General features: G+C 27.6%; 1 protein-coding gene across 5 annotated transcripts in view; it reads left to right on the top strand.

The window, feature by feature from the left end:
- Positions 1-18,991, top strand: part of LOC119605254 (tyrosine-protein kinase Btk29A) — a 161,660-nt gene that overhangs the window by 133,392 nt on the left and 9,277 nt on the right. The window contains exon 1 of one of the 5 annotated variants that reach the window (XM_037958240.1): positions 7,907-8,174. The exons of the other annotated variants lie outside the window; for them this stretch is intronic. Coding sequence (XP_037814168.1) covers positions 8,147-8,174 — 28 coding nt within the window. The 5' untranslated portion in view covers positions 7,907-8,146. Of the gene's footprint in view, positions 1-7,906; positions 8,175-18,991 lie in introns of those variants that run through there. 5 annotated transcript variants of the gene reach the window in all.

Raw genomic sequence — 18,991 nt, forward strand, 5'->3', positions numbered from 1 at the left:
TGGTTTTATTCATTTCTTACTTTACATTTTATTTTGCATTTGTATACCAGGGAATATCTATTTTTTTTTATTATTATTTAATAGAGTTTTATTTTTCTTTCCTTTTTATATAGAAAATTTTATTTGATTTGTGTTGCAAGTACATTACGTTAAGGAAAACTATATGCATCACTCTAGAGCTGAAAGTTTTCATCTGGACATCTTCTGGGTCGCATATTTTGTTTTTTTCCTTTTCAATTATTTATATGTAATTTAATTGAAAAAAAATCTTTCCATTTTTGTAGCGAATAAAAGTAATAAATAATAAAATAACTTTAATTAGGAAAAAACGTAAAAAAGGGGTTAATGAAAAAAGTATGTCAGTTAATTTATTTGATTTTTTTCTTTGCCCAAAGCAAAATAGAAAACAATTATAAATTATTTAAAAAAATGGTAATAGGAATTAAATCAGTCGACCAAAATAGAACAGATATTTAATAGAAAATCTAATAACAAGGAAATTTCTAATTGAAAAAGCTACGTCCTGCAAAGGAATGTTTCTTCCTTAGGAAGACAGTTTTCATATAGAAAAGTGTCTTCTTTATAAAGACAGTTTTCATATAGAAAAAAGTCTTCTTTGGTAAGACAGTTTTCATATAGGAAATTGTTTCCTTTTGGAAGACAGTTTTCGTCTAGGAAAGTGTCTTATTTGAGACGACAGTTTCCATATAGATAAGTGTCTTCTTTGGGAAGACAGTTTTCATATAGAAAAGTGTTTCTTTGGGAAGACAGTTTTCATATAGAAAAGTGTCTTCTTTGGCAAGACATTTTTTATATAGAAAAGTGTCTTCTTTGGGACGATAGATTTCATATAGAAAAGTGTCTTCTTTGGGAAGACAGTTTTCGTCTAGAAAAGTGTCTTCATATAGAAAAGTGTCTTCATTGGGAAGACAGTTTTACTATAGAAAAGTGTATTTTTTAGGAAGACAGACAGAAAAGTGTCTTCTTTGGGAAGACAGTTTTCATATAGAAAGTGTCTTGTTTGGGACGACAGTTTTCATTTAGGAAAGTGTCCTCTTTGGGAAGACAATTTTCATATAGAAAAGTGTCTTCTTTAGGAAGACAGTTTTCATATAGAAAAGTGTCTTCTTTGGGAAGACAGTTTTCATATAGAAAAGAGTCTTCCTTGGGAATAAAGTTTTCATATAGCAAAGTATCTTCTTTGGGAAGACAGTTTTCATATAGAAAAGTGTCGTCTTTGGGAAGACAGTTTTCATATAGAAAAGTGTCTTCTTTGGGAAGACAGTTTTCATATAGAAAAGTGTCTTCTTTGGGAAGACAGTTTTCATATAGAAAAGTGTCTTCTTTGGGAAGACAGTTTTCATATAGAAAAGTGTCTTCTTTGGGAAGACAGTTTTCATATAGAAAAGTGTCTTCTTTGGGAAGACAGTTTTCATATAGAAAAGTGTCTTCTTTGGGAAGACAGTTTTCATATAGAAAAGTGTCTTCTTTGGGAAGACAGTTTTCGTCTAGAAAATTGTCTTCTTTGGGAAGACAGTTTTCATATAGAAAAGTGTCTTCTTTGGGAAGACCGTTTTCATATAGAAAAGAGTCTTCTTTGGGAAGACTGTCTTCATATAGAAAAGTGTCTTTTTGGGGAAGACAGCTTTCATATAGAAAAGTGTCTTCTTTGGGAAGACAGTTATCATATAAAAAAGTGTCTTCTTTAGGACAACAGTTTTCATATAGAAAAGTGTCTTCTTTGGGAAGACAGTTTTCATATAGAAAAGTGTCTTCTTTGGGAAGACTGTCTGCATATAGAGAAGTGTCTTCTTGGGGAAGACAGTTTTTTTATAGAAAAGTGTCTTCTTTGGGAAGACAGTTTTCATATAGAAAAGTGTCTTTGGGAAGACAGTTTTCATATAGAAAAGTGTCTTCTTTGGGAAGACAGTTTTCATATAGAAAAGTGTGTTCTTTGGGAAGTCAGTTTTCATTTAGAGAAGTGTCTTCTTTGGGAAAACAGTTTTCATATAGAAAAGTATCTTCTTTGGGATGAGAGTTTTCATATACAAAAGTGTCTTCTTTAGGAAGACAGTTTCCATATAGAAAAGTGTCTTCTTTGGGAAAAAAATTTCCTTATAGAAAAGTATTTCCTTTGGGACGACAGTTTTCATATAAAAAAGTGTCCTCTTTGGGAAGACAGTTTTCATACAGTCAGACAGTTTTCTATGGGAAGACCCCCTTCACTCCATCCTGACTACGTTTATGCCTTTTTGTCTTCAAATCTTTCATCTTTTTCAGTTTTGCTATACACTTTTGTTTTTAACCATTTTAAATCTTGGTTTTGCTTGGTTGATTTTTTTTATATTTCATTTTTTTTTAGTTATTTTATATCTTGTTTTACTAGATTTTGCACAAATGTGAAGTTTATAGATATTTTTTTTTTAGCTGTTGCTTTTTTATTATTTGATGTATAAATAAAACAGAGATTTTTTCTTGAAAAAAATTGAACAAACAACTTTTTCTCTTTCTGAGGTGCTGCGTTTATAAATTTATGAGTTAAATAGTAAAAATGCAATTAAAACAGACACATACATAGACAAATGTGTGGTTATGAATGTTAAACGATTAAGTGGTTTTAAAGAGAAATTGTATTATGTTAGTTTTTGGTATAATCTTAAGACCAGTAGTAATCAATAGTTAATATATTATTAACTAGTCCTTAGATTAGTGAATGTGTTGATAATTTTCGAGTTAGACTGTTTTTGCTGTTGGCCATAGAAATATGACTTAAAACTAATACTAATGTACACTAACTTATAGTAAAGACAGTACACAAATCATTGATGAAATGTTGCTGCCATATAACTAACTTTTCTTTCTACATTAAGCTAAAGTTATTAACAAATTTCTCTTTAATTTTAGCAGTGATTGGCATTATTATTTCATTTACAAATAAAATGTTAGTTGTATGTTATATACTTTTCATCATCGCTATAGCCAAAACCAAAAAAAAAAAACACTTGTTGTTTTTAAAAGAAATAAATCTTGTGGTTGTTGTGTTTGTTTTACTATGAGAATTTGTTAAATGTTGTTTGTGTTAAGACGTTGGTTGGTTTTTATGAGAGTATTTGTATATTTTTTCGTATATTGTTTTTTTGAACCGAAACTTTTTTGTTGTAGCTGACTTTAAATCAGTTGAGTTTTTAACATTTAATGCAATACAACCAAACGCGGCGTGTTTTAAAACAATTAATTTTTTTATAAATGATTCAATATTATGAAAATAATTAAATTAAAAAGTGCTTAACAAAAAAATTTAAAAAAAAATGAACCAAAATAATTACAAAAATTAAAAGAAAATACCTATTGTGCAAGAATGGCAGAAAATTTTTGAATTTTTGTAAACAATTAACAATTAAAAACAACAAAAATCCTGTTTATAACAACAAATAAAAAACAAAGGATTGTGTTAAAAAAGTATTTGAAAATTTCAATTTTGAAATAATTAAAAAAAATTAAAAAAATTTTTTTGATTGTGTTAAAAAGTTTGTTTCAGTTTCTTTAAAAAAAATTAAAAAATTTTATTTTTTTTAGCTTATTTTTCGTTTCTTTTCATTTTCTATAAAATCAATTGTGTTTTTTTGTAATTATTTTTATGGTTTTTCTTTTTGTTGTTATTTTTTTCGTTTTTCATTTAAAATTTTGAGTTTCTCAAAGAAGCCACAAACTTTAACTTTTAAAGTAGTTCATTGACTATCTTAAGCTTTATCATTGTTGTTGTTGTTTTTCTAATAAATACTGTTTTTTTTTATTTTACCCATTGTGCACTATCCATGACCTAAAGGGGCTACTGGCTAATAGAGGGGGTAATAAACTTATAAGGTTAAATTTTAAGAATATTAAAAGAAAATCTAGATTTCATTTCAGTTATACCATTTATTTGAAGAACTTTTACGTTTTTGTTGTATTTAATTAAAACAGCTGTTTAAAACATGAATACAATTAAATTTCAGAAGATTTTCAAGGCCTCTAGCCACCCCCGTTGGTGACCTATGGTGTTTTCAGACCGACAGACGGATATGGCGACCTATGGTGGACAGACAGATAGACGGATATGGCTAGATGGTATTAGAAACTAATATGGACCCATATTTAGAGAATTTAAATCCATAAAACTTCTTCCGTTTAGGTCCTGTCTATTTTTAACAGACGGACAGGCAACTGAACTGAACTAGAACTGAACTAGAACTGAACTAGAACTGAACTAGAACTGAACTAGAACTGAACTAGAACTTAACTAGAACTGAACTAGAACTGAACTAGAACTAGAACTGAACTAGAACTGAACTAGAACTGAACTAGAACTGAACTAGAACTGAACTAGAACTGAACTAGAACTGAACTAGAACTGAACTAGAACTGAACTAGAACTGAACTAGAACTGAACTAGAAATAAACTAGAACTGAACTAGAACTGAACTAGAACTGGACTAGAACTGAACTAGAACTGAACTAAAACTGAACTTGAACTGAATTAGAACTGAACTAGAACTGAACTAGAACTGAACTAGAACTGAACTAGAACTGAACTAGAACTGAACTAGAACTGAACTAGTACTGAACTAGAACTGAACTAGAACTGAACTAAAAGTGAACAAAAATTTACTTAATTTTATACATAGAAGATCAATATTTCGATATATATCCGATCTAATAAATACAGCTGTTAATTATATAGATAAATTACCAATAAATTAAAAAGTTACTGCTCATTATTAAGAAAAATCATTTGAAAATCAATTTAATGCTTTTTTAATTTGGAAAGTTTCCACGTTTTCTAAAAAACTGTCATCATTTAATTGCGTTGCAATATTTGGCATTTTTACAGTTATTTAGATATCCTCTTAACTATTTTGTTTCCAGTAATTTACGTTCACTGTCGTAAAAAAACGATCATAAAAATTTTTATTTTATTTTTGTTTTTCTCTAAAAAAAAAAATTTTAATTGATTTTTTTCACTAGTGCTGTTTATAATATGACCCTGAGTGAAGATTAGTTTGTTTTCGGTAGGAAATATATAAAATTTAAAGGAACTGAAGAGAATTTAGAATTCATTGTCTACAAATCATGAGTAGTGTAAGCTGGACAGTAAGCTCTATGTATGATATTCGCTTGTTATAGGTTATATTAGACATGAATATTATGTTATGAATTTCAGAGCGATTACTTTAGAAGCAATTGTTATAATTCTAGTTCTAGTTCAGTTCTAATTCAGTTCTAGTTCAGTTCTAGTTCAGTTCTAGTTCAGTTCTCAGTTCTAGTTCAGTTCTAGTTCAGTTCTAGTTCAGTTCTAGTTCAGTTCTAGTTCAGTTCTAGTTCAGTTCTAGTTCAGTTCTAGTTCAGTTCTAGTTCAGTTCTAGTTCAGTTCTAGTTCAGTTCTAGTTCAGTTCCAGTTCAGTTCTAGTTCAGTTCTAGTTCAGTTCTAGTTCAGTTCTAGTTCAGTTCTAGTTCAGTTCTAGTTCAGTTCTAGTTCAGTTCTAGTTCAGTTCTAGTTCAGTTCTAGTACAGTTCTAGTTCAGTTCTAATTCAGTTCTAGTTAAGTTCTAGTTAAGTTCTAGTTCAGTTCTAGTTCACTTCTAGTTCAGTTCTAGTTCAGTTCTAGTTCAGTTCTAGTTCAGTTCTAGTTCAGTTCTAGTTCTAGTTCTAGTTCAGTTCTAGTTCAGTTCTAGTTCAGTTCTAGTTCAGTTCTAGTTCAGTTCTAGTTCAGTTCTAGTTCAGTTCTAGTTCAGTTCTAGTTCAGTTCTAGTTCAGTTCTAGTTCAGTTCTAGTTCAGTTCTAGTACAGTTCTAGTACAGTTCTAGTTCAGTTCTAGTTCAGTTCTAGTTCAGTTCTAGTTCAGTTCTAGTTCAGTTCTAGTTCAGTTCTAGTTCAGTTCTAGTTCAGTTCTAGTTCAGTTCTAGTTCAGTTCTAGTTCAGTTCTAGTTCAGTTCTAGTTCAGTTCTAGTTTAGTTCTAGTTCAGTTCTAGTTCAGTTCTAGTTCAGTTCTAGTATAGTTCTAGTTCAGTTCTAGTTCAGTTCTAGTTCAGTTCTAGTTCAGTTCTAGTTCAGTTCTAGTTCAGTTCTAGTTCAGTTCTAGTTCAGTTCTAGTTCAGTTCTAGTTCAGTTCTAGTTCAGTTCTAGTTCAGTTCTAGTTCAGTTCTAGTTCAGTTCTAGTTCAGTTCTAGTTCAGTTCTAGTTCAGTTCTAGTCAGTTCTAGTTCAGTTCTAGTTCAGTTCTAGTTCAGTTCTAGTTCAGTTCTAGTTCAGTTCTAGTTCAGTTCTAGTTCAGTTCTAGTTCAGTTCTAGTTCAGTTCTAGTTCAGTTCTAGTTCAGTTCTAGTTCAGTTCTAGGTCAGTTCTAGTTCAGTTCTAGTTCAGTTCTAGTTCAGTTCTAGGTCAGTTCTAGTTCAGTTCTAGTTCAGTTCTAGTTCAGTTCTAGTTCAGTTCTAGTTCAGTTCTAGTTCAGTTCTAGTTCAGTTCTAGTTCAGTTCTATTTCAGTTCTAGTTCAGTTCTAGTTCAGTTCTAGTTCAGTTCTAGTTCAGTTCTAGTTCAGTTCTAGTTCAGTTCTAGTTCAGTTCTAGTTCAGTTCTAGTTCAGTTCTAGTTCAGTTCTAGTTCAGTTCTAGTTCAGTTCTAGTTCAGTTCTAGTTCAGTTCTAGTTCAGTTCTAGTTCAGTTCTAGTTCAGTTCTAGTTTAGTTCAGTTCTAGTTCAGTTCTAGTTCAGTTCTAGTTCAGTTCTAGTTCAGTTCTAGTTCAGTTCTAGTTCAGTTCTAGTTCAGTTTTGGTTCAGTTTTAGTTCAGTTTTAGTTCAGTTCCAGTTCACTTTTTGTTCAATTCTCTAGATCTAGTTCATTTCTAATACAATTCTAACTCACATCTGCTATAGTCCAATCTCAGCTCATTTCAAGTTATTACTTAATAGCATCTAAGATTCTCTTTCAATACACATACTAGTTTAAAACCACAAATTTTTATTTTATCATTTTAGTGCTTTTTAAAACAAATGCTGGTTTTAAAAGTTGTCTGTTTCTTTATTTAGCTTTTTTCAAAAAAAATATTTAAATTTAAAATTTTTATATCATTTAAAGTTTAGTTTTTTTTTTTTAATTTCGTCAAACTGGTTGCAAAAGTTTGAAAGTGAGTAGACTCTGACGTATGAACATTCAAATCTACGCAATATTTATTAAGTGTAATTCGACTACAACTATTTGAAAACTTGTTGGAAACAAAAAAAAGAAAAAAACTATAATATTAACAAGAAATATAAATAAAAAAATTTAACAAAATGTATTTAAAATTTTATACAATAAACTAGAACAGATTTAAAATTATATAAAAAATATATATAGCAAATTGTTGTTGCACAATTTTGTTTTAAACAATAAATGATAAAGGTCATATAACGTTATATTTTGAATTTTTTTGTATTTCTGGTGAGGATTAATCATCAATAAGCAACAAAATATAGAGAATTAAATAATAATGATAAAATAAAATCAAGCCTCCACTTAAACGTGCTTTAAAATACTGAAAAAATATAAATCGATTTAAAAAAATTATATAGAGAAACAAATTTAAGAAAACAACAAATAAATGACACAAACAATGCTGTTTTTATTGAAACAATAAGAGGAAACGTGTAAAAAATTAAAAGTAAAATAGTCGTTATAACAAATACTAAATGCAAAAACTATTTAAAATAAAGAAAAATAATTAAATTTTGTCTGTCATAAATTTTTAAACACAATCGAAAAAAACAATCTATAAAATTTTATTAATATATTTTTTTTAAATAAATGACTTGCAGCGTAAAAACTACTTCAAAACAAAACTCATCAACATTTCAGCTTAAATGAAGTACTTGCAATTAATTTGAGTTTTATTTTTTACGCTATTTTTTTTTTTCTTCTGCCATCAATAGAGTGAAAGTTTATTGATTTTGTAGTTAAGAAAATAAAAAAAGAAAACAATATTTTGTAACAAGTTTTAAGCCTTTAAAAACAACAACTTGTTTAATTCCTAAGTAGTTGTTGCTGCTGCTATTGCTATTACAGAAAACAACAATTTATTGCGGCTTACAGTGTGACATATAAGTTTGACAAACATTGTTTAATCAACTTTAGAAATATGATGCTTTTATCTGCCTTGAAGCTGGGTATGTTTTTGGTTTAAGTTTTTTTATGTTTTTTAGTTTTAAGCAATTAATCAAATTGGAACACCAGGTTTCAATATATAATTTTGATTATATAAGTACTTTTTTGGGATAAAAAGTACTTTATTTTTAATACATTTTTTTTATAATTAACTTTTATTTTAATAATTTGTGTTTGAAAGCAATTTTTCGTAATAATATAGGGTTTCATGAAAAAAGTACTTTTTTGAAAAAAAGTACTTTTTATATTTTACTTTGCTTTAAACAATATTTTACTAAATGTTTTAAATGAAATATCAATAAAATGTAAAAACAAAAAGTTTTCACAAAAAGTACTTTTTTCCCAAAAAAGTACTTTTATGTTATGATATGTATCAGGTTTTGTATATTATTTTATAAAATTTTAAAATTTTTAAATAATAATTAAGAAAACATTAATTTGCACACAAAGTACTTTTTGCAGAAAAGTACTTATCACATATCTATTGTTGACTTGATCGTTTTTCTGTACTGTACTAGAGTCATTTTGGTAACAGGCGTGTATATTTTTTTCCCCTATGTGTACCCCTACGTTCGTCCCGTATTATATACATTTAACACCAACTTAGTCCCACAGTCACTCATCTGTGTGCTGTCTGTTGTCATTCGGCAACAGCGCCGAACTTATCCTGAAATATAGATTTCACCGTGCATCACTCTTTTAACTGCAACTACTCTTCTCGGGAATTTGTTTTTAAACCACAGCCACTACGTGGATTGCGATTGAACAGTCTGGACAAGTCCTGCGAGCAACTGGCCACTTGTAGTACCAGATTATGTAGTTCTCTGGTTCGAACCCATGTCACATGATTGCAAGAAAACTCTTAGGAATGAATTGACATCACCAGTTTATAGTCCCGGCAGACTAGAATTACTGGTAGCAACTCTATACCCCAGAGATTGCAATACACCAAGATGAGGGCCTTTTATTAAGGAAGCATGCCCCGGGGGGGACGTCTAAGTGAAATTGCTTAAAGCTCCCTCCTGTTAAATCCTTTACTTTTGCCTCTATCTTTTTGCCAATGGCGTGCTGCACACTTGACGTGTTGTCCGCCATCTTTTTTTTACAAAACAGTACTGTTTTGTTGGCAGATAAGTCAAATTTGTAAAAATACTCTTTTGAAAAACTGTTTATTTTTTAATTTAGAATGTATTTTAATTTACATTAATTTAAGTTGTTTTTTTTTTTCTAAAAAAGTAGCTTTTTTGTAAAAAGTACCTTTTTTAAAAAAAAAATACTATTTTTACAAAATAATACCAACAATAATTTAAAATTTTGCAAAATGATTCCAATAATTTTTGATAAATTTTGAGAAAATGCACTCTTTTCAAAATAGGAGATAAGTAAAAAAAGGTACTTTTCTACTACTTTGCAAATTTTGCTATTGAGTCAAAAAGTCTCTTTTTAGGTTAATTTTGTTTACTAAAATATACTCATTTTTTTTTAAAAAGTGGAAAAATAAAAAAGTACTTTTCTACTACTTTTTTTGAAAAAAGTACTTTTGAGTCTAAAATTCTTGTTTTGTTGCCTATACTATTTTAAATAAGTACTTTTTTGGGCATAAACTACTTTCTACAAAAAACTTTTGATTTCTAGTTTTTATTTAAAATATTAATTTATATAACTTTAAAGTTATTTCAAAAAAGTACTTTTTTAAGAAAATGCTAAAAAGTACTTTTTCTTAAAAATTTTTTAAATTTTACACTAAATGTAAATTTTCTTAATGAAAAGAAAATTTATGTAAATTAAAGCTTGAACTCATTTCAAATTTTATTTGTTAAATTGAAAAGGTACTTTTTAGCACATACACATACTTTTATTTGAAAAAGTACTTTTCTTTCTTAAGTAGAGCGAGATGTAAAATCTTACAAAAATCTATTTTCATGCTTAATTTCTTCTATCTTCTTCTATTTTTATGTTAGAAAAATGAAACTTATTTAAGTATTTTTTCAAAAAAGTACTTTTTTGGTATTTTTGATTAAAAATAACCAAAATTTTTAATTCAAGAGAAAATTTTGAAATCTTAACAACAATTTCAATAAAAAGGCCTAAAAAAGGGTTTGACAAATGTTTAAACTCCTAAAAGGGTTTTCGTTTTCAATGCGATTTCTGAGGAAATGTTGTAATCTTAACGACTTCCCCTGATATCTTTGTAACACCTTGAAGCAAGCTTTTTCATGTTCACACGTAATGACAATTAAAAGGTCTAAAAATGGTTTAGTTTTAGTTTAAACATTTGACAGTTACAAGTTAATTTATTGATTAAAAAAGGTTTTGATTAGTTTTTAAGGTTATAAACTATTAAAACTTCATATTTACAATGAAACGGTGCTAATTTTGGAAACTTTCTTAATACAAAAAAGTATTAAAAAGTTTAGGTTTTGTATTTTTGTAAAATTTGTAATCTAGATTCTCACGTATTTGCCATTAAAAGTTCTATAAAAGGCTTACTGCTGATGTTTAGCAATAAAAAGTATTTATGGATCTAATATTTGTTTGATTATTTTTAAGGTTATGACATTATTTAACATGAACTTATCCAACCAACATTTAACACTTCGTTCACCTTACACTCTCACTTCTTAGTCATAAATTTAAATTTTTTTTCGAAAATATTTATAGTTACACGTTTTTTTTTTGTGTTGTATTTTAAAAAGTTACTGACTGCAGAAGAAGTCAAGGTCATTTAAAACTAAATATTAATTAATATAAAAATAAATAAATTTCAACAAACATACAACAAAAACTTGTATGTTAAACATTAGCAACAAGTAGGCAGTTAAGTACATTATTTTTTTTATATTTTAATTGTAGGTTGCAATGAAGAGAAAACAAGACCAGACAAGACACCTAGCATAAAGTTATTTTAACTTAAAAGAATACAATAGCATTTATTAAGTTTTAAATAAATCATATACTTTATGTAAATATTTATAGCGAAAACAAAATAAACATTAAATTTGTACGTATGTTTGATAAAAAAAAAAAAACATTAAACTACATACTTAACCTCCAAATAAAGTAAACACTTGTAGTCAGGAAGTTTTAACAAATGACTAGATGAAATAAACAAAATGTTTACAATATTTTGCTTTTGTTTTAATGAAAATAAAGATTTTTTTTTAAATTAAGCAATTTTTAATGCAAAACATTGAAATTTTATATTCAAAAAATTTTATTCATTCTTATTTGTTCTAATTATATTGTAAATTTTCCCCTTTTTAAATTGTTATTATTAAATTTAAAAAAATTTTTAAAGTCTAGAAACAAAAACCACAAATTACGTTTGTTTCTTAAGTCTTTTGCTCCATTATGAACACATAAGCTTAAAGAACAACAACAACTACGCGCATGTTGCTTAAGTCTTTCTTATTTATAAGGAGTTAATCAAGAGTATTACGCATATGTCTTAAATCTTTCCTTTTTTAAGGAGAGAATGATAGACAACCCGCATGTTGCTTAAGTCTTTTCTCTAAATGGAGATAAACAAGAAAAACGCGCTTGTTGCTTAAGTCTTTTGTATAATACAGTGAGAATGAAAGGAATAATGGCAGAGATGGCAAATGGAATTATAAATTTTTAGAAATCAACTTTAAAAGTTGTATTTCATGGAATAGTCCATATACTAGTCCATTTTATAGTCAATGTAAGAGTCTAGAGACTTGAAGCTTGTCTAGCCCACAAACTAGTCCATGGAAGAGTCAATTAATTAGATAATAGACTAAACCATAGACTAATCAATAAACTATACTAGTTAGTAGACTAATCCTTAAAATATTCTGAATTTAGTAGACTAGTCCATAGACTAATTAGTACACTTTTCTATAGACTAGTTCATAAACTAGTTAGAAGAAAAAACAGTTGCCTAGTCAATAGACTAGCCAGTAGCCTAGTCAATAGACTAGTCAGTAGACTAGTCCATAGCCTAGTCCATAGACTAGTTATTAGACTAGTCAGTAGCCTAATCGGTAGCCTAGTCAGTACCCTAGTCAATAGATTAGTCAGTACACTAGTCCATAGACTAGTCTGTAGACTAGTCAGTAAAATAGTTAATAGACTAATCAGTAGCCTAATCCATAGACTAGTTAGTAGCCTAATAGACTAGTCAATAGCCTAGTCCATAGATTAGTCACTAGACTAGTCCATAGTCTAATCAGTAGACTAGTCATAGACTAGCCAGTAGACTAGTCCATAGCCTAGTCCATAGACAAGTTATTAGACTAGTCAGTAGCCTAATCAGTAGCCTAGTCAATAGACTAGTCAGTACACTAGTCCATAGACTAGTCTGTAGACTAGTCAGTAAAATAGTTAATAGACTAATCAGTAGCCTAATTCATAGACTAGTTAGTAGCCTAATAGACTAGTCAATAGCCTAGTCCATAGACTAGTCGCTAGACTAGTCCATAGTCTAATCAGTAGACTACTCAGTAGATTACTCAATACACTAGTCATCAGCCTACAAAATGTTTTTAAACTCATAGACTAGTCAATACTCTAGTCTGCAGACAAGTCCATAGTCTAGTCAGTAGACAAGTCCATAGTCTAGTCAGTGCATAAGTCCATAGTCTAGGCGTAGACAAGTCCATAGTGTAGTCCGTAGACTAGTTAATGGACTAGTCAGTAGCCTAGCCATAGACTAGTTATTAGACTAGTCAGTAGACTCAGTTATTAGATTATTTCATAGACTAGTCAGTAGACTAGTCCATAGACTAGTCAGTAGACTAGTCCATAGACTAGTCAGTAGACTAGTCCATTGACTAGTCAGTAGACTAGTCCATTGACTAGTAAGTAGACTAGTCCATTGACTAGTCAGTAGACTAGTCCATTGACTAGTCAGTAGACGAGTCCATAGACTAGTCAGTAGACTAGTCCATAGAATAGTCAGTAGTCTAGCCCATAGACTAGTAGCCTAACCCATACACTAACCAGTAGCCTAATCCATAGACTAGTTAGTAGCCTGATAGACCAGTCAGTAGACTAGTTAATAGACTAGTCAGTGACCTAGTCAGTAGCCTAATTTATAGACTAGTCAGCAGACTATTCAATAGACTAGTCTATATACTAATCAATAGACTTGTCCATAGATTGGCCTATAGACAAGTAAATAGACTAGTCCGTATACTAGTCACTAGACTTGTCCATAGACTAGTTAGTAGTCTAGTCCATAGACCGGTCACTAGACTAGTCCATAGTCTATTCAGTAGACTAGTTAATAAACTAATCAGTTGCCTAGCCCATAGACTAGTTAGTAGACTAATACTACTACTACTACTACTGACTAGTGTATGTCATTAGTCTACAAAATATTTTTAAAAATACATACATTTCAAAATTTTCATAAATTTTTTTAAAAGAAATTTTAATTAATATTTTTTTCCATTTCCTTATAAAAACAATAAATTGATTTACAAAAAAGTGTATGAAAAATATTTCAAATTTATTAAAAATTTAATAACACTATAAAAATGTTTATCTTACATTCACATTGTTTGCCTTTTTTTGACTAACAAACCAAAGCCAAACTATGACTGTCTGTCCATACGTCTGTTTTATATATTATAACGTTTGCTTTAAAAAAACAGTTTATTAATGTAACCACTTTTTGCTGTTGGGTTTTTTTTCTTAAGCAAACTATAGCAATCAAGTCTTTATCATGGTAAAATTACCAACATTTTTCTATAAATGGCAAAGAAAGAGTGGTTTTTAGAAAGTGAATTTTCCTTTTGTTTAAGGTGATTGTTTTTGTGGTATCTCTTTGTTTTGCTTTTGGAAAATTTAAAAGGCTTTTAGTTTGGATTTTTTGGGAAAAGTAAAATTTACATATTTAAGGATTTATTTAAAGTCTAGTAGTAGCGTTGAACTACTGTTAGTATCTAATTTAAAATTTAATTTATTATGTGTAGAAAAAAACAGAAAGAAAACTAGCACAAATACGTGATTATTAAGCATTTCCTTAATACATATTATAACTATTACACACATATTTTGTTATTATTAAGCTTGCAACGTTTTCAATTGTTATTCAATAACGTAAAATGTTAAAAGATTTATGGCAGGAAAACATGCTTGTTTTTTATTATATTAAAAAATAACAGTTTTTTTTTTCATATAAAAGAAAGTTTATTATTTATGAATAAACCTTTAAAATAGTACAATGTTTTATAGGTATTTGTTTAGGTTAACCGTAACTGCAATGTATCCATTATCGTAAACTTAAGGTAAATTTCGGAAGAGGGTCTTATATATGATGGTTAGGGTTATTGTTAGGTTTTACAACAATCTTCATGGAATAATTCTTGGTTTTCCGACAGATAGACAGACAAACAGACAGACAGACAGACGGACAGGCAGACAGACGGACATAGCTTAATCTACTCAGAAAGTGATTCTGAGCCGATTGGTATACTTTAAGGTGGGTGTAGGACCAATATTTTTGAATGCTACAAACATCAACACAAACGCATAATACCCTCCCCACTGTAGTGATGTAGGGTATAAAAACACAATCTCTTAAAAAAAAAAATTATCTAACATTTTCTTACTGTATTAATTATGAAATTTTTCGCTTAACCAAAATCGAAGAATGAAGTAATATGGATTTTTTTGTTATTTTTAACAAACCACCAATTAAGGCCAAAATACGTACATGTGTGGGCGTTTAAAAACTAATTTTAATTATTTTTTTTTTCCAAATTTTTATTTTGTTTTTATTTTTAACAATTTTTAACAAAATTTTGTTAAGTTGACAACAAATTTAAAAAATAATACATTAAAGAGATTTACACAATTTAAAAAAGCATTAACTAAATCAACATTATTTCTCTTAATTTGGCAACATAATGCCCTAAAGTGTTTAAAGCTTATTAAGAAAATGAAGGTTAAAATGTAATAAAATTATTAACATACAATAAATATTTAATAACTGGCTTAAACAAATAAATCATAACTAAATCTTAGGTTTATTAATATTTTTTATTATTTATAATTATTTATTTGTTTTTAAGTTCATAAATGTCATCTTGATAATGTCAACAATTGTTAATAAAAATTTTCATAAATCTTTTGAAAAAAATCCAAAATAAACATTAAACGTTAGTTAGTTTTATTAATATGGCTGCAGTAAACAAAAAAAAGGTTTAGCCAAGGTAAAAAGTTTTTCCTCAGGTGTTGTTTTGAACATGTGTTAACATGCTTTGTTATGTTTTCCACAGTACTTATGTATGTATGTTTTTTTTTTTGGGTGAAGTTGTCTGGGGTTTTAGTTAAAGGTGCTGTTTTCTGACATATTAAATGTAGGTTTTCTGTTAAGTTTTTATTTAACAAATGTTAAAGAAAATAACAATAATAAATGTAAAAAATTTTTTAAATAAAAATTTTGTTTAAATGTCACTATTATTTACTTCTAGGGTAAAGTGTAAACAGCTTTAAATGGTTCTTGAACATAATATTGAAGCATGTTTTGAAAATAGCTTTAAGTCTTATTACAGATTGAAAAATTCATCATCCGATCCTTATAAAATATCTTTGATAGATACATAGATTGATAGATAGATAGATAGATAGATAGATAGATAGATAGATAGATAGATAGATAGATAGATAGATAGATAGATAGATAGATAGATAGATAGATAGATAGATAGATAGATAGATAGATAGATAGATAGATAGATAGATAGATAGATAGATAGATAGATAGATAGATAGATAGATAGATAGATAGATAAGTTAGTTAGTTAGTTAGTTAGTTAGTTAGTTAGTTAGTTAGTTAGTTAGTTAGTTAGTTAGTTAGTTAGTTAGTTAGTTAGTTAGTTAGTTAGTTAGTTAGTTAGTTAGTTAGTAGTTAGTTAGTTAGTTAGTTAGTTAGTTAGTTAGTTAGTTAGTTAGTTAGTTAGTTAGTTAGTTAGTTAGTTAGTTAGTTAGTTAGTTAGTTAGTTAGTTAGTTAGTTAGTTAGTTAGTTAGTTAGTTAGTTAGTTAGTTAGTAAATTAGTAAGTTAGTTAATTGGTTAGTTAGTTAGTTAGTTAGTTAGTTAGTTTGTTAGTTAATTAGTTGGTTAGTTAGTTAGTTAGTTAGTTAGTTAGTTAGTTAGTTAGTTAGTTAGTTAGTTAGTTAGTTAGTTAGTTAGTTAGTTAGTTAGTAGTTAGTTAGTTAGTTAGTTAGTTAGTTAGTTAGTTAGTTAGTTAGTTAGTTAGTTAGTTAGTTAGTTAGTTAGTTAGTTAGTTAGTTAGTTAGTTAGTTAGTTAGTTAGTTAGTTAGTTAGTTAGTTAGTTAGTTAGTTAGTTAGTTAGTAGTTAGTTAGTTAGTTAGTTAGTTAGTTAGTTAGTTAGTTAGTTAGTTAGTTAGTTAGTTAGTTAGTTAGTTAGTAGTTAGTTAGTTAGTTAGTTAGTTAGTTAGTTAGTTAGTTAGTTAGTTAGTTAGTTAGTTAGTTAGTTAGTTAGTTAGTTAGTTAGTTAGTTAGTTAGTTAGTTAGTTAGTTAGTTAGTTAGTTAGTTAGTTAGTTAGTTAGTTAGTTAGTTAGTTAGTTAGTTAGTTAGTTAGTTAGTTAGTTAGTTAGTTAGTTAGTTAGTTAGTTAGTTAGTTAGTTAGTTAGTTAGTTATATAAAACAAGTATGTAGTATGTATAGTAGAGCATGATCGCTTGTATGAGATACTAAAATGTTTAACATAATTATAAGCTGAAAATCACAATTTAGGGGAGTACGGTTGTATGGGGTCAAGGTGAAGTAATGGCCCGATTTTAATAATTTTCAGTAGACTTTGTCCTTGAAGAGTAGTTACCAAATTTCAACAAATTATCTTGAAAATTGCAACCTGTAGCGTACACACAAAGTTTACATGGACACACAGACGGACGGACAGACGGACATAGTGATGATTAGGATACTTGAAGGGGTGGGTGTTGGATCACAATAGTGGTGTAGGGTATAATTAACTGGTTTAACTTCTTCTTATATATAAAATTCATAAATTTAAAATCTAAAACAACTAATACGTTTATATATCCGTTATTAAACAAATTGTTGCAAAAAAATAGAATAAAATTTGCAAAACAAATTAGAACATGAACACAATTAAAAAAAAGTGAAAACAAAAACTAATTAATTAATTTAATTATAATTTTTATATTTCTGTAGTTAACTTATAACAAAGTAAATTTTTTTCTTAAAAAACAAACAAATCTATCGACACCTGTTGTTAATTGTTTGAGAATTAAGTTATTACAAGAAGTTTGAGAGTGTAACATTTACTATACTTGTTTTTTTAAATTTAATTATGAAAAAATAGCAATAAAAGCTAGTTTAATTAATATAAAACTGTTTTAGATAGATTTTAAAATTATAAATTTTTTTTGTAAATTATATTAGAAATATAATACTGAAATTTTATAAGAATCTAATATCAAAACAGCTTGTACTTGTACTACAAGGAAGGTTTTATATAAGATTGTCATTCCATATCCACATTGTTAATTAACGGCTGAAATCAGGGATGGAAATAATATATAAACATTTTTAAAATTATAAAATTTTTAGGAATTCAAGACAAATTTCATACATTTTTCAATATTGTTTTTAAAAACAATTTTAAACAACTTACAAATATTAATAAATTTTAAAGAATTTTTTATTTAAGTGATTTTTTTAATAGAATTTACAAAATGCCCTTGATGTGCGCCGTTTAATATGTTTAATATTTCTTTTGATTTATGTTTTTAAGTTGTTTATTATTTGTCATTCAAGTGAATGAACTTTATAAGATTTTTATCACTTTAAATTCAACTCACAAATCAATCAATAAATAAACATGTGTATAAAAAAAATACATAAAACATTTTTTTAATTATAAAAGTATAAGTCTGACTGCATATGACAAATCGTAGAAAACACAATAAAAATTAACTAATAATTGTATTTCAAAACTAACTTAATTACACAATGTAACAAAAAATTTCTTGCAATTTAAGTTAAATTTTTTCAAAAATTTTCTATAAAACTGTATACAGCTATTTACATAGATTTAAAGATGATTTTATTTGCAATAAAATGAGATATCATTTATTAAAATCGGTTAAAAATTAAAAAAGTTATCAATGATTTTCTAAAACCATCATAAAATTTTCATGCACTCATTAAAAAATAGTTGATTTGTCTGCTGTCTTTTTAAAGCATACTTTTAGGTGGTAAAATAAAAAGTATGTGAGAAGTAAAAGGTACTTAGGGAAAATTGCTACAGAATCTATAATTTTAAACCGATTTAAAAAATTTAAATCTTGTTGTGTTCACAATAAAAATCTCTTTCAATATAGTTATTTCAAAATAAATGATTTCATAGAAAAATTAATAGAAAATAGTAGACAAAGTTAGGAAAATACAAAAAAGTAAACAAATTTTCTCTTATTAAATGAAAAATTTCTTTACAAATTTAAGTGATAATGAAAATATATAATATATAATTAGAAAGCTTAATTATTTGGCTTTCCAAAAACGTTTTAAAATTATTAATTGAGGAATAAATTCTTAATATATTTTATGAAATTCTATATTTTAAATTTACTGTAAACCAGTGTTATCTACCCAGTTTTAAACTGACAAATGACAACTTGTGCGTAGTAATATAGCTAAATAACTAAAACTTTAAGGCAGACGAGGTTAAATGGAAATTTTTAGTGAAAAAAAAATCAATAATTAATGTTTAAAACGCATGTTGAAAAAAATGTTTACGCATTTTGCATATTAAATATAAATGCATTTTCAACTTCCCAAAACGAAATAAATTGA

Source organism: Lucilia sericata, unplaced genomic scaffold (genome assembly GCF_015586225.1).
Source record: "Lucilia sericata isolate MDLA Ls3-8-SP2 unplaced genomic scaffold, ASM1558622v1 Contig000468F_arrow, whole genome shotgun sequence".
NCBI lineage: Eukaryota > Metazoa > Arthropoda > Insecta > Diptera > Calliphoridae > Lucilia > Lucilia sericata.